This window comes from Merops nubicus, unplaced genomic scaffold (genome assembly GCF_000691845.1).
Source record: "Merops nubicus isolate BGI_N331 unplaced genomic scaffold, ASM69184v1 scaffold1648, whole genome shotgun sequence".
NCBI classification, from domain to species: domain Eukaryota; kingdom Metazoa; phylum Chordata; class Aves; order Coraciiformes; family Meropidae; genus Merops; species Merops nubicus.
The window spans coordinates 20,289-32,608 of NW_008627517.1; the positions used below are offsets into that span (position 1 = coordinate 20,289).

Genomic DNA, 12,320 nt, shown 5'->3' on the forward strand with positions numbered 1-12,320 from the left:
ACCAGTTAAAAGCAGATTTCACATCAGACCCATTTCATGCCTTTCAAGAAGTTTCATTTGTGGAGTTCACTGTGAATACACATAACCACCTGACCATGTTTTTTATGGTCAGGGGCAGGGTACTGCACACAGGAATCTCATCTGATTCACTCGTGCCACACTGTTCTTTTGCTTCTTCATTTACTTGTGTCTGTGCATCCAGGTACAGGAAGCCCCAGCAGCCAGAGCTGCTCCTGGATGGCAGGAACTGCCTGCACCAGGCCCCACACAGCAAAGAGAACACTGCAGCCTTCACCAGGGCTAGAGAACCAAGCCAGAAACATCCTTCCCTTCTGCACTCTGCTTTGTATGGTAACTCAGCAAAAAATACATTTGTCCCCTCAGACAATGGAAACGAAAGGTATTTTCATTTATAGAGCATTTGTATTTTTCCATTTTTATTTGCTCTACAAATAAAAATTTTAAGAAAAGGTTGGATGAGTAATTGAAGGTGTTTTTGTTTTGGAAGTTCCTTAAAATGTGTTACCAAACAAGCTTTCAGACAACACTGAAACTTACTGTTTCCTGAGGCCAGCTGCAAGGACCATGGCACTGTGATGGTTAAAGCGCTTTATAATGGCAGCGTTGCTACTCTCCCGAGCAGACTTGGAAGCATTTGATGTAGAGGCCACAGAAGCAATGCCATAGCCCTGCAAAGAAAACAGCATCAGCTGCCTCCTGCCCCCAGACCAGGACAGTTCTGTTTCCCACTGAGTCAGGAACCCTGCAGGCCACCTTCTCTGAACCCCTACTGAGTGACACTGCATCATTACCTGCAGCGGTATTTTCCCACCATGCCCCACCAACACCTTATGTACTTTGAAAAATCTCCATAGACTATTTTATCCTGATAACACTTGGCAGTTTAGAGGTGTCAGAGAGAAGAAGAAAAATTCTTAAACAGTTTTATAAGGCCATGTTATAAGTCAAAACAGAACTAGCTTAAAAAAAAAAGAAGGATCACCTGTATGAAACAGGCACTGATGGCATGTCAGAGCTAGCAGTTGTTTTACTGACCTCTTTTTAATAACTTGTGGGACACCAGCAGCCCCCAGGCTAAATGACACCTGTCAGGAGGATGTGATGTCACTAGGAATTCAAAAAACCTCAAACCTTGATGCTGGCAGCACTCCCCAGTTACCAGGTGGCTGCAGGCAACTGGCTTTACCCCGTACACAGTTTCATGCTTGCAGTTAACCAGCCTCAAAGGCAGAGCAGGGCAGTTTATGCTGCACATCAGACACACCTGCCTTAGACTCCTAGTCTAGTTTCAGAGCATTTGTACAACTCTTAGAGGGAGGGGGAAAAAAAACCACCAAACTTAGAAATGCAGCATCATTAATAACAACAAAAATTTAAGTCCAACTGCAGGAAAGTGCATCTTTACATTATTTCACATCATGGTACACTATTTACAACCACTGGTTTAATTTGTACTTGAAGGCAGGTAATAGCTTAAATTAGTCATATTTTGAGCCAAACATGGTACCTAAAGCTAAACAAAGAAAACTGTATAAAATTAAGCTTAATCAAAGAGCAATGCTCAAAGTGAGAACAAATGCAAAGACTGTTTCCCAGTTTGTGCTACTCTTACAACTTCTAAAAGGTAGGAAGAAACCAGAGAGCCCACTTCAGACAAAAAAGCCATCCAAGTTAAATAGTAATTCTTTAAAGAGGGGAGATCTTGTCTTTATAGCCAGAGCACACTAAGGCAGAGCTCTGAGGCACCCAGGTCCACCTGCACAGTCTCCATCTCTTCACACACATACACCAGTATAAATGTTGACTACTCAACCACTGCACCAACATAGTAAATGATGTGGTTTAGAATTAGCATTGTGGTTATTTTAGCAGGAGAAGGACCCACTTTCTCCTTAAGTGAAACTAAGGGAGGTGGTGTTTTTTCTTTTTTTTTCCCCAAATACTTACTTCATCTAATGATTTATCTTCCAAAGCTGTTAAATCTAACAGGGGATTTTTCACTCCTTGAGACACCATTGCTTTTAACCCTGCATTAAGCAAAAAAAAAAAAAAATTAATTAAAAATTGTATCTATACAGAGATAATTGTGGGATTATTAGATTATATTAACCTTTAAAAGTAGAAGACAAAGGTTCTGCAGACAACCAAGTCTCACTGTGACTAAACTTAAAACCTTTTCCAAAATGCCATTTAAAATAAGCAATAAACTTGAAAAATTATTGTAAAAGATCATCCTACTAATTAGAGTGGTTTTCATCAACTCCTTCACATCACTGAATACTGCTCAGTTCAGAAATAAATTGAGGATGTAGTTATGTTAGTGGGCACTGGGAAGTCTTTAGTCGTGTGATTCTTCTAATTCTGGCATGGTTTTCTCACCCTATCTTGAGCAGAATGGGAACGTTGTGGATTCCTAACACAATGCTTTCATCAGCCAGAATACATACTGAGGAGTGGTGTTAAGTGATCTCAATTCTCCTCATTCCTGTATCATCACAAACCTATCTCAAAAGTTAAAAATAACCCAACCCTGAAGTCCGATAAAAGTAAAAAGGCTGACAAAACAGGGATGGCAGCTCCTCTGGGACATCTTAAACAAGATCCACATTTGTCAGTCACTAAACACTGATCTGTAACAGAAGGTGTAGCTGTTGTAAACTCTGCACAAACCCAAAATATGGAGCCTTGTGCAAACAAAATGATTCCATAGTAACAGATGGCACAGTGTCACCAGTCCAGCAGGACAGCCTCTTGTGAAATTGATCACAGCTACTGTTGCATGAGTTGTAATAAATCTGCTTTCTAGTGCTACCACTTCCCAAAAGCTATTTTGTTTCAAGAAACTATGAAACACTCAACTGTAGCTGACTTTCAGTGACAATCTGTAGCTTTCACTTAACAGTTTGACAAACAAGATGCCCAGTAAATGAACGTAAAATTTTTGCTTTCAGCTTGGCAGGGTCTACTGTATATACCTCTTGTTGTAAAGGGCTGTGCTCTCTGATGTAGCTAAGACTGCAGCAGCCTACTGCAGCAGCAAAGCCATAAAGCTTACCTTTTTCATCCAGTTTGGCACATTCTGCAAAGAGGTCTTTTGAGCCTGTATTGAGCCTGTCCCGATGGAAATAATGAGACTGAAAAAACCGCGTCCAGAATTCCTTCTCCGTCATGTTATGGGGAACATTTTCTGTGTACTTCATTTTCACTGTGAACAGAAGCCATCATGACTGACTACAAACTGTTCCACAAACCCCAGTATAGTATTTTATGTTAAAATTGCATTGCTTTCTGTCTAATGCTGCCTTCATTCGAGCCAATTTAATGTGAGGGAATGCAGTAGTTAAGCAGGAACAAACAGGTACTCGTGTCCTGTGATGTAGCTAATGCCTTGAAAAGAAATGCCTATAACAGTGGTCTGAATACTCTAATTTGAATTGCACACCCAAAAAGTCTGATTTGACAGTGTTCTAGTTATTCTCAAAATGGACCTAATCTTTTGAACTAAGGGCCAAAATGCACCAGTGTCCATGTTCAGTATAGAGCAGGGGAATGATGGAAATCAGATTATTTTCCTCCCAAGGGTGATTTCATGAAAAATAACAGTTAACTGAAACACTGAGTAGGAGAGTATTGTGGGAACCAAATGTCTACTCACAACTATTTTTTAATTTAAAAAAAAAAAAGTCAGTGCAACAAGTTAAAATGTTTTCATTTAATGAAATCATATGTTCATTTCAAAAGCATGTTCTAACACGTGCTTCTTCCCATCCCTCAAATGAGGTAGGGAAAATCATCCAGAATACTAAAGATGTGATCCTTTATATTTCCAGGTTCAGACTAATATTCTAGTCTTCCCACACTAAGATAATAAATCCACGCACTTAAGATTTGGGTCTTTTACTATTTAAAGCACTACTCTTACCTGCAGGATATGTTCGAAATATGGATTCGATGATATCTGAAGTCAAATTATACCTCAGACCATTGCATCCATCTGTTTGAGGTCGTACATCAGCCTAAGAAAAAGCATACAGGGAGGAAAAAGTCATGTCTGAAGGCCTTCTGTAACTGGGGAAGGGGAAAAAAAATGGCCTCTTGCAATCAAATTCTGCTGCAGATAAAATAATCTTCCTCCTCCAGTCATCTGGAGCACATTCGCTCATAAATAGGCTCTTACACCTTATTTCCTTGTACACTAATAAAAGCTTCTCAGTATAACTGACATATAACACTGAATTTAAAAATTCAGGGTATGCTTTACTCAGAACTTGCACCTTAGCTCCTGGTGATCTCTTTAGGAAGCTTTGGAGCAAGCAAGCACTCAATCCAGTTCTCAAAAACTGGAAGAAGTACATGATGCTGCCTTATTTTTTTCATCCTCTTCCTGTACACCTAAATTCTAGTTTTTGTACCACCTTCTTCCTAGACAAACACTCAGAGAGCCAGATAATGGCTTTAACTCAAAGTAGAGCACACATATATTCAGATATTTCTGAAGTTTTCTCCTTCACAAATGTAGTGTATACAAACACAACCAGTTGTTTTAAGAAAGCTTCAGTTGTGAAGGTTTTGGTTTTTTAATGTTAAGGTGAAAGAATAATGGGAGACAGGAAATCAGAGCAATCAGGTTCATTTGGTAACTGATTCAGGTATTTCTAGTGGGGAAAAACCAAGTGTTTGTACAAACCCTTGATGTGTGCACAGTCACTACAAAGGTGGGACTCCAGCTACAGTTATAAACTGTATAAACTTTGCTGCAGAAGCAGAAATATGTCTCTGTGGGAGGAATCTAAAGATTGTACCCAGATTACTTCTGAACTGCACTGAGATTACTAAAGCATGGTTTGGTTTCTACAAATGCATAACATAACTGAAAGTTGGGGAAAGAGATAAAACAAGCTTCCATATATACAAATTGTTCTTCAAGTAGCTGAAAGTATGTACTGGTTTAAAAAAATTGGGGAGGGAATAAAACCTTTAGTGTGGGAAGTCTTTGCAGCTTCATTTATGCATGTCAATGTTGCAACAGACCCTCTAACTTGCTAATTCACTGTGATCTAGTGACTAAGTTCAAGATGATTCCTGACTGAGAAAAGGCAGAGCAGAAGGATAAACATCTGCCTACTGTCAACTTAAAGTTCAAACTGAGCATCTTAAATTGACAAAACATTGAGGTTTCAGATTTGTGTAAAACCTTTACCTGACTGAGGAAAGGCAGAGCAGCAGGATAAACAACATCTGCCTACTGTCAACTTAAAAGTTCAAACTGAGCATCTTAAATTGACAAAACATTGAGGTTTCAGATTTGTGTAAAACCTTTACTCTTTTCCCCTTCTTCACACTTGCAATAGTCTAACATTTGGAGAGACGTTAAGTTGAAGAACCAGGAAAGAACAATGTTAAAGTATATGGGAACAAAGTACATGAGCAGAACTCTCACTTCCCCCCACTCTTTTGCTCTAAAATCCTTGCAAGTTGGAACATTGAGGTTTCAGATTTGTGTAAAACCTTTACTCTTTTTTTTTCCCCTTCTTCACACTTGCAAGTCTAACATTTGGAGAGACGTTAAGTTGAAGAACCAGGAAAGAACAATGTTAAAGTGTATGGGAACAAAGTACATGAGCAGAACTCTCACTTCCCCCCATTCATTTGCTCTAAAATCCTTCCAAGTTGGAGGTTCGACGTACCAGAAATGCTGCAGAGATGCCCACGTCCTGCTTACTAGGTGCTGCAGAATTATCCCCTGCATTCAGGCTTAAACGGTTGGCCCAGAATTCTTCAGCACTGATTACATGGCTCACAACAAGGTCTTTATAGAGCTGAAACAGAACAGGATCTTCTTGCAGCATTCTGGTAAAAGAATGTAGTGAATAGAATTGAAACGTTGCAGAATAAGTTACTACAATTTCCATAACTGATGTGAGTTCACAAAAGGAACAGAAACCAACTTTTCTTTCAAAATGCTGTGCATTTCTTCACAAGATGTGCAAACAACCAACCTCAATAGCTGCATTTGTCTCAAAAGAATTAAAAAAGGACTAAAAAAAGTTTAAGGCATAGCATTAAATGCTAGAAAACAGTAACAACTGAGAAGAAGTTGATGTGGGAAAAATGTCTTGTCCTAAAATACTCTGTGGCGCTCTTGTGTCTCTGTGCACCCAGGGCAGGGGTCTCCTCAACTGTAAAAGCACAATGGATTTTCTTGAGCTTCCATAAGAAAGGCCTCATGGGGAAAAAAAAATATTTCAGCACTATCCATTTCTTGTTTCAGATCTTAAAATTCAGTCGTTACAGGTGTGTACTCTAGTGCATGAGTACCGATGACAGAATGTGTGTGGGGTAAGATGCCTTAAAGCACACACTACACTGAGCTGTCTGCTCGTTGTGTTTCTGCTGGTGGCAGCAGGACCCTCCTGGCTTCACTGTCACCCACAGCACTGCTTCCAGCAGGGAGCCATGTTACAGAGGTTACCATCCAGACATCAGCTATTGCCCTTACGACATGCAAAGACTGTATGCACCTGAAACTTACCCCATGTTTCAGCAGCTTTTCATACAGCTGTGCACCTAACCTGAAACCCACCAGGCTATACTCAGGGAAACGTGCACGCGTGTTCACAACCAGCCAATAACCTCAACCTTTAGCCCCTCAGGGATCTTGATCATTTGCTAACAACAACAAAAAAAAGAGGAATCTTATGAATAAACAGCTCATGATCTAGGGAAGAATATAGATAAACTGCAGTATGGACTGAATCAAAGTCCAGAGCTGCTCTAAGGATGGAGTAGGGTGAGGTGGAAATGAAAACTGCATGGCAGGACATCAATACTGTTTTAACCACCAAGGTTTTTCCAGTTTTTCTTGTTGGTATAAATACGGATTAGTGGCAATTCTTACAAATCAGTGCAGCAGGAAGCAGTCTGTTGTTCTAATGATTTCATTAAAACTTGGAATTTTGGTAGATACCTGACCCCTGCATAGCTGGAGGAAGTGTCACAGGGACTCTGGATGTAGTATGCTTCCAGAACCTTTTTTCCTCATCTGTTGCAAACTAAGCTAATAAAGCCCCATGGCTGGACTTGGACTTCTAATCACCAAAAGAACAGACTATGACTATTTGTAGAGATTCTGGCTTTTCTGTAACTAGGAAAGCTCTTGATGCTGCATGGCATAATGCTGTAAAACTCCATTTAAGGATACAAAGACTCAGAGCTAAGACTGCCCATGTATTCAGTATTAATGCTGTTAGAAATAAGGCATGTAGCATAAAGAAACTTCTTGGCAATAGTGCCAAAGCAGCCAGCACTGCTGTAGACCCCAGCGGTTGCTGCAGAAGTGGAACCAGTTAAATCCTGGATGTGTCAGAGCTCCAGCACAAGGGGTCTTGCCTTTCTGCTGGAGAATCTCCTTACAGAGCTCCTACCTGCCCCATGAAACAATGCTCCTATGCTTTGAAAAATCTACCTTTAACTTGCTGAAGTTCAAAGCTAGGACAGTCTGGAAACAGAAGCTAATAGACACAGGATTCACAGCAGATGCTAGAATGAAGTGAAACTCATCTGGGGACATGAAGAGGAGGGTGCTCTGTGGCCACAAGGACTGGGTGAACACAAACATTTTAGAGGAATGGAAGTGTATCTTAAAAGCTCTTATGGGACAAGGACATAGGTCCTGACTATCTTCTCAAAACATTATTTTTTAGAATAAACATCCTGTGTTCCAAATAAAACACTGCATCTCAAGGGAGATGCATGAAAACACCCAGCAGTTTTAGTATATAAAACAGCAGGAAAGATTTGAGCAGGAAGGTTATGCAGGGAGGAGAGGAGAAAAAAAAAAAAGGAAAAAATCACAAATCAAGGAAGGTGAGAACTTCTGGAAAAGAAATAATAATAAAATCTTTCAAGCAGCTTTTCTGATATGTATATACTGAAGACTAAAGAGACAGACTGCAGACTGCCACTTGGGTGCTTTCATCTCACAGCCATGGGTAACAAAGCCTGGGTGGTAGCTGGGCTGGCTGCCTTTGCACCTCCAGAATGTGTCAGTGAGAACTCAAGTGTAGTCTCAACATGTTACAGTTATGTAAGTTTTATAGAAATGCCTCTAAACTGAAAGCAGAGATTTTTACCAGGGAAGCAAATGCTGTATCACTAATGATGTCGCAATAACAACTGTTAGCAAAAATATGCTATGGTTAGGTAACAGTTTAAAAAAAACAACACACACACAAACCACCCCCGATTAAGGCTCCTTTCCCTTTACCTGTTCTTCTCCTCAAGCTCTTTATTGGCTTTCCTCTTGAACTTGGGCAACAGTTGTTGAAGAAGATCCTTTACTGCATCCCGCTCCTTCACTGCTGTGCTCTCATTGGAGAAGTGAAAGTTGGTTGTGTCCCCTGCATGCAATACTAGCTGAAGCTGAATTTTAGCTTTACCTTCTGGACTGATTTTCTGGCCTAGATTACACAGAGAGTATTAATTAGCAACAGACAGCAAGCTTATACAAGAAACTCTTCTCTAGAGTATTGGCTTCTAAGTAGCTATCCTCATCACCCAGTTAAACACCATTACTGACTGTGTGAATTCCAGCCATGAAAGTGGAACAGCTTTCCCCCTGAAGTGGCAGGAAGCCTATGCCTTGTTCCCTCTAAACCACAAGGCATGGACACCAGTAGCCCCATTGCTCAGTGTCCTTCAGCTGCTGCTCAGGAGCCCCGAGCCATCCTTGCACTCCCCACACCCTCTGGCAGAGAGCTGCTCTGTGAGCTGTCATCACCTGTGCTCTGCAACTCACTGCCAGTCCAGGCTGCTGCTGAAAGGCAACAACTTCATCCCCCCTTCCACTTTTTCCTGCTGCCTCTCTTATATGAGCATTAGCATTTGTGCAACAAGCCAAACCAAGGAACAGGTCCACTGGTAAGTAACCCCCTTTTGTTTTTTTCTAGCTGGACCAGTTCCCACAGAAGAAAAGTGGCCTGAAGGCAAATGCAGGGTGGGGTACAGCACATCTGCTGACAGCCAAGGTAGGCTGGTAAGTACACTGAGCCCCTAGTACCCCCAAAGTCTATCACCAGTGCCTCTAAAGTGCTCTTACATGGCCAAGAGTCACAAAAAACCCTAACTCCTGCTTCCTTTCTCATACCCAGGGGGAGCAGAGGCCAGAACAGCTATGTCTATGGACTGTTGTGCTCTACTGACATCAGTGTAGTCCTGCAAATGGCACTGACTTAACTGTGAATCTCAGTCCTTTCTGCAGTGCAAGGGGGAGACAGGAACCAGATGTCACCCCTGAATCGTCATCTCTACTACAAATTTACAAATACCACTCCAGCCTTTTTGGTTTTTATTTTAGATGACAAAAAGAGCACCTTTCATCTAAGTTAAAAAGACTTCAATGGCTATACATGTAAATATTTAAAATTTAAGTGGCCAAAATGTAAGTAAATAGCTCTTCAGAGTACTTGTATGTGACTTTAAACAGCAATAATCACTAAACTCTTACCATGTGATGCACAAAACTTTCTTTTCCTTCCTTCTTTGGCATTACAGCACACAGAATATGAGCACCAACTGCAGCCAGAAAGGCAGCATGCTACAGATATTTACTGTTCAGTTTTGACTTGCAAGTACTCTGCTCCTGCAGCAGCCCATGCTGATTTGCAATGTTACCAGCTAGGCCAAACTACAGAAGCAGTTCTGAAGCTATGGTCTATTGGATCAAAATAAAACAGCAAAATTCCCTTTATATGAAAGCTGAAACAGCTTTAGATGGGTAATTTAAAAAGATGAAATGCCAGATAGTGTCTGTGTTAGACCCTGAAAATTCATCAACCCTCCTCCCACCAGCATATGGCATAATTATTTTTCTCTTCAACTGATTGCAGAAGTTTATCAAAAGTTAATAGAAAATGCAGTGTAACTTAAACATCTGAAGACTACAGAAGTTCTGCTGTAGCATCCTTAACACACTGGTGATACTTCACCATGGTTCTCACCTCTGCTGCTACACAGAATAACGTAGTCAAAAGCTCCAGCCCTTGCATCTTCCTAACTTACCTACGTGTGTTTTACAGCAAATAAGCTCTGGGTTGTATTTAGATGTTTATCAGAACGCTGCTCACTGAGGCTGGAAGAGGAAAAGCCTCCACTTACACTTTATGTCTGCATACATATGGCTGACTGTGAACCGGTCCTTGCCCTCGGGTGCCCATGCAATCCTTTCAGCCATCAGGTAGAGAGCCCCATCCTGCTTCTTCTGACGGACCTTCTTCACTATCAGCAGCACCTCCTCCGACGACGTGGCCATCGTGGCCACAAGGAGCTGTTGGAAACAGACAGTCGACCTGGTCAGCAGAACTATCTTTGCTGTAACTCTTCCACCACTGCTATCCATATCAAAGTATGGCGACCCATATTTGCTTCTTAACACTTCCATCATTGTTGAAACACCCCAGAAGACATGCTCCCCTCAGGTGGTGCAAACAGCAATTTATTTAAATAAAATAAGGCCAGCTACCTAAATAATTCATCTGATTATCGTGCTGATAGTGCTTTAAGACCCACAGATCTCACATTTAAACCAGCAACCAAATTTTCCTGTTTTAATGTTCTTTTACTGGTTTTTCAAGTTCAGAATACTGAAGCTAAGCAATGACAAATTCCAAATCTCCCCTGGCATTTGGCAGCAATTCCCTTCTTCATCATGAATGGCAGATGTTAAGTCTTTTCAGAAAAAGGAAGGATACAAGGTATGTGAAAACCACAGATTTCAGTTTCTCTGTGCTAACATTAAGGTAGCCCAGTTACATTCCTGTTCTTATTGTGGAGGGCTTTGCCCGAGGTCTGCACAACGTTTTGTACACTTGATCCCAGCTGGCTGGTTTCCTACCCCTCTCCCTCAAAGTCCAGGTGGCTAATGTTATACCTGCTTCAACACAACAGTAATTTTGTCACCAGTCTCCCATCAAAAAGCCTTTTGATACTTGCTGTCTTCTCCCCAGCAGTCACTATCATTCGTCTCCTCAGGCTCACCCTAGAGCCTTAAATTTCTCAGATTAAGGACACCACAAGTATGACTACTTTCTACTAACACACTGCCATACACCTATCAAAAATTTGCATCTTTGGCAGGTTGGCTGTAAAGGTTTAGTCTGTCCAATTGCTGTATTTTGTACATCATAACCTTTACTACTGATATGTAAAACAGTATTTCCAAATGCTGAGTTGCCTGTTTCATGTGCTTTAGAGTACCTGTAGTGTTTGATGTGCTTTAGACTACCTGTAGTGTTTGCTGGGGCCTGCATCAAGCTTCAAACGGCAACCCACAGCAGCTATTACACTGCTAGAAGGTATCACCAAATTGTACTTCTGCACATTTAAATTCACATACTGTTTGGTTTTTTTTAAAAAAAAAAAACCTGGCAGCAAGATAGGGTATTTGATGCTGACAATCTGGACAGCAGCGTAGCATTCTCTTCAGCAACAGTCTCAGTGTCTCCAAAATGAGTGAAATCAAATGTTAACTGGGAAGCCTCGATGGCCAAAGGGCTCTGCTCTTAAGCTTTGCTCCTTCATCACTTCAGCCATGCAAAGCCTTGCCAAAGACTTCAGTGCTGCTGAGCTGAACGTGGGGTTTCACATCAGCACCACTGCAGCAGCCTCCAGAACATGCTGTGCCACATTCAGAGCAGCCCTGCCAATGCCTCTCTCAGAGAGCACCCTGTGGTGTGAGTTCAGGGCTGCTTCCTACCACCACCCCTCCCAGGCTCCCAGCAGCATCACTCCCTGCCCGCCATGCTACCTGTTAGTTCCACAGAGCTTCCTCTTCCAGGTCTGCCTCTCTCATCACCACCTCGTCCTCACTGGAATAATGCAGCTGGCCAGAGACTCCAACAGACTAGAAACCTCAACACATGCAAGACTCAGGATTTTGATTTTGTTCTGCCTTTGTTAATTCCTAGTCCTTTAAGGTCATTATTGTCCGATGTGGTGGAGACAAAGCCTCAGAACACAGAGGAATTAAACCTGTACTGAACAGAGAGAAACAGGAAAGCACAGGCTCATTCTGATGCAAGTTGCTTTCTTTCCTACCATGCCATTTCACCCACCTACAACCAGTCTTCCAACTGTGGGAGAAAAGGATCCACAGCCAGCAGCCCGTACCTGCCAGCCCCAGTGCCCCGAGCTCAGTGCCCCGTGGGGTGTCCCTGTGGGGCAGCTACCCCCATCCACCTGCTGGGAGGTAAGCACAGGAGCTCGCTGCTGCTCTCATCTGCCTCACTGCTCTGCCCCCCTCT

The 12,320-nt window shown here is 41.9% G+C and overlaps 1 protein-coding gene across 1 annotated transcript in view; it reads right to left on the reverse strand.

Annotated features, from left to right (window-relative positions):
* Window positions 1-10,339, reverse strand: part of GTF2H1 (general transcription factor IIH, polypeptide 1, 62kDa) — an 18,658-nt gene extending 8,319 nt beyond the window's left edge. Inside the window, exons 1-7 of the mRNA XM_008946318.1 lie at window positions 10,177-10,339; window positions 8,288-8,480; window positions 5,709-5,871; window positions 3,944-4,037; window positions 3,077-3,226; window positions 1,969-2,048; window positions 559-689 (exon numbers count right to left, since the gene is read on the reverse strand). Of these exons, the coding sequence (XP_008944566.1) occupies window positions 559-689; window positions 1,969-2,048; window positions 3,077-3,226; window positions 3,944-4,037; window positions 5,709-5,871; window positions 8,288-8,480; window positions 10,177-10,330 (965 nt within the window). The 5' untranslated portion in view covers window positions 10,331-10,339. The remainder of the gene's footprint in view (window positions 1-558; window positions 690-1,968; window positions 2,049-3,076; window positions 3,227-3,943; window positions 4,038-5,708; window positions 5,872-8,287; window positions 8,481-10,176) is intronic.
* Window positions 10,340-12,320: the final 1,981 nt, after the last annotated feature.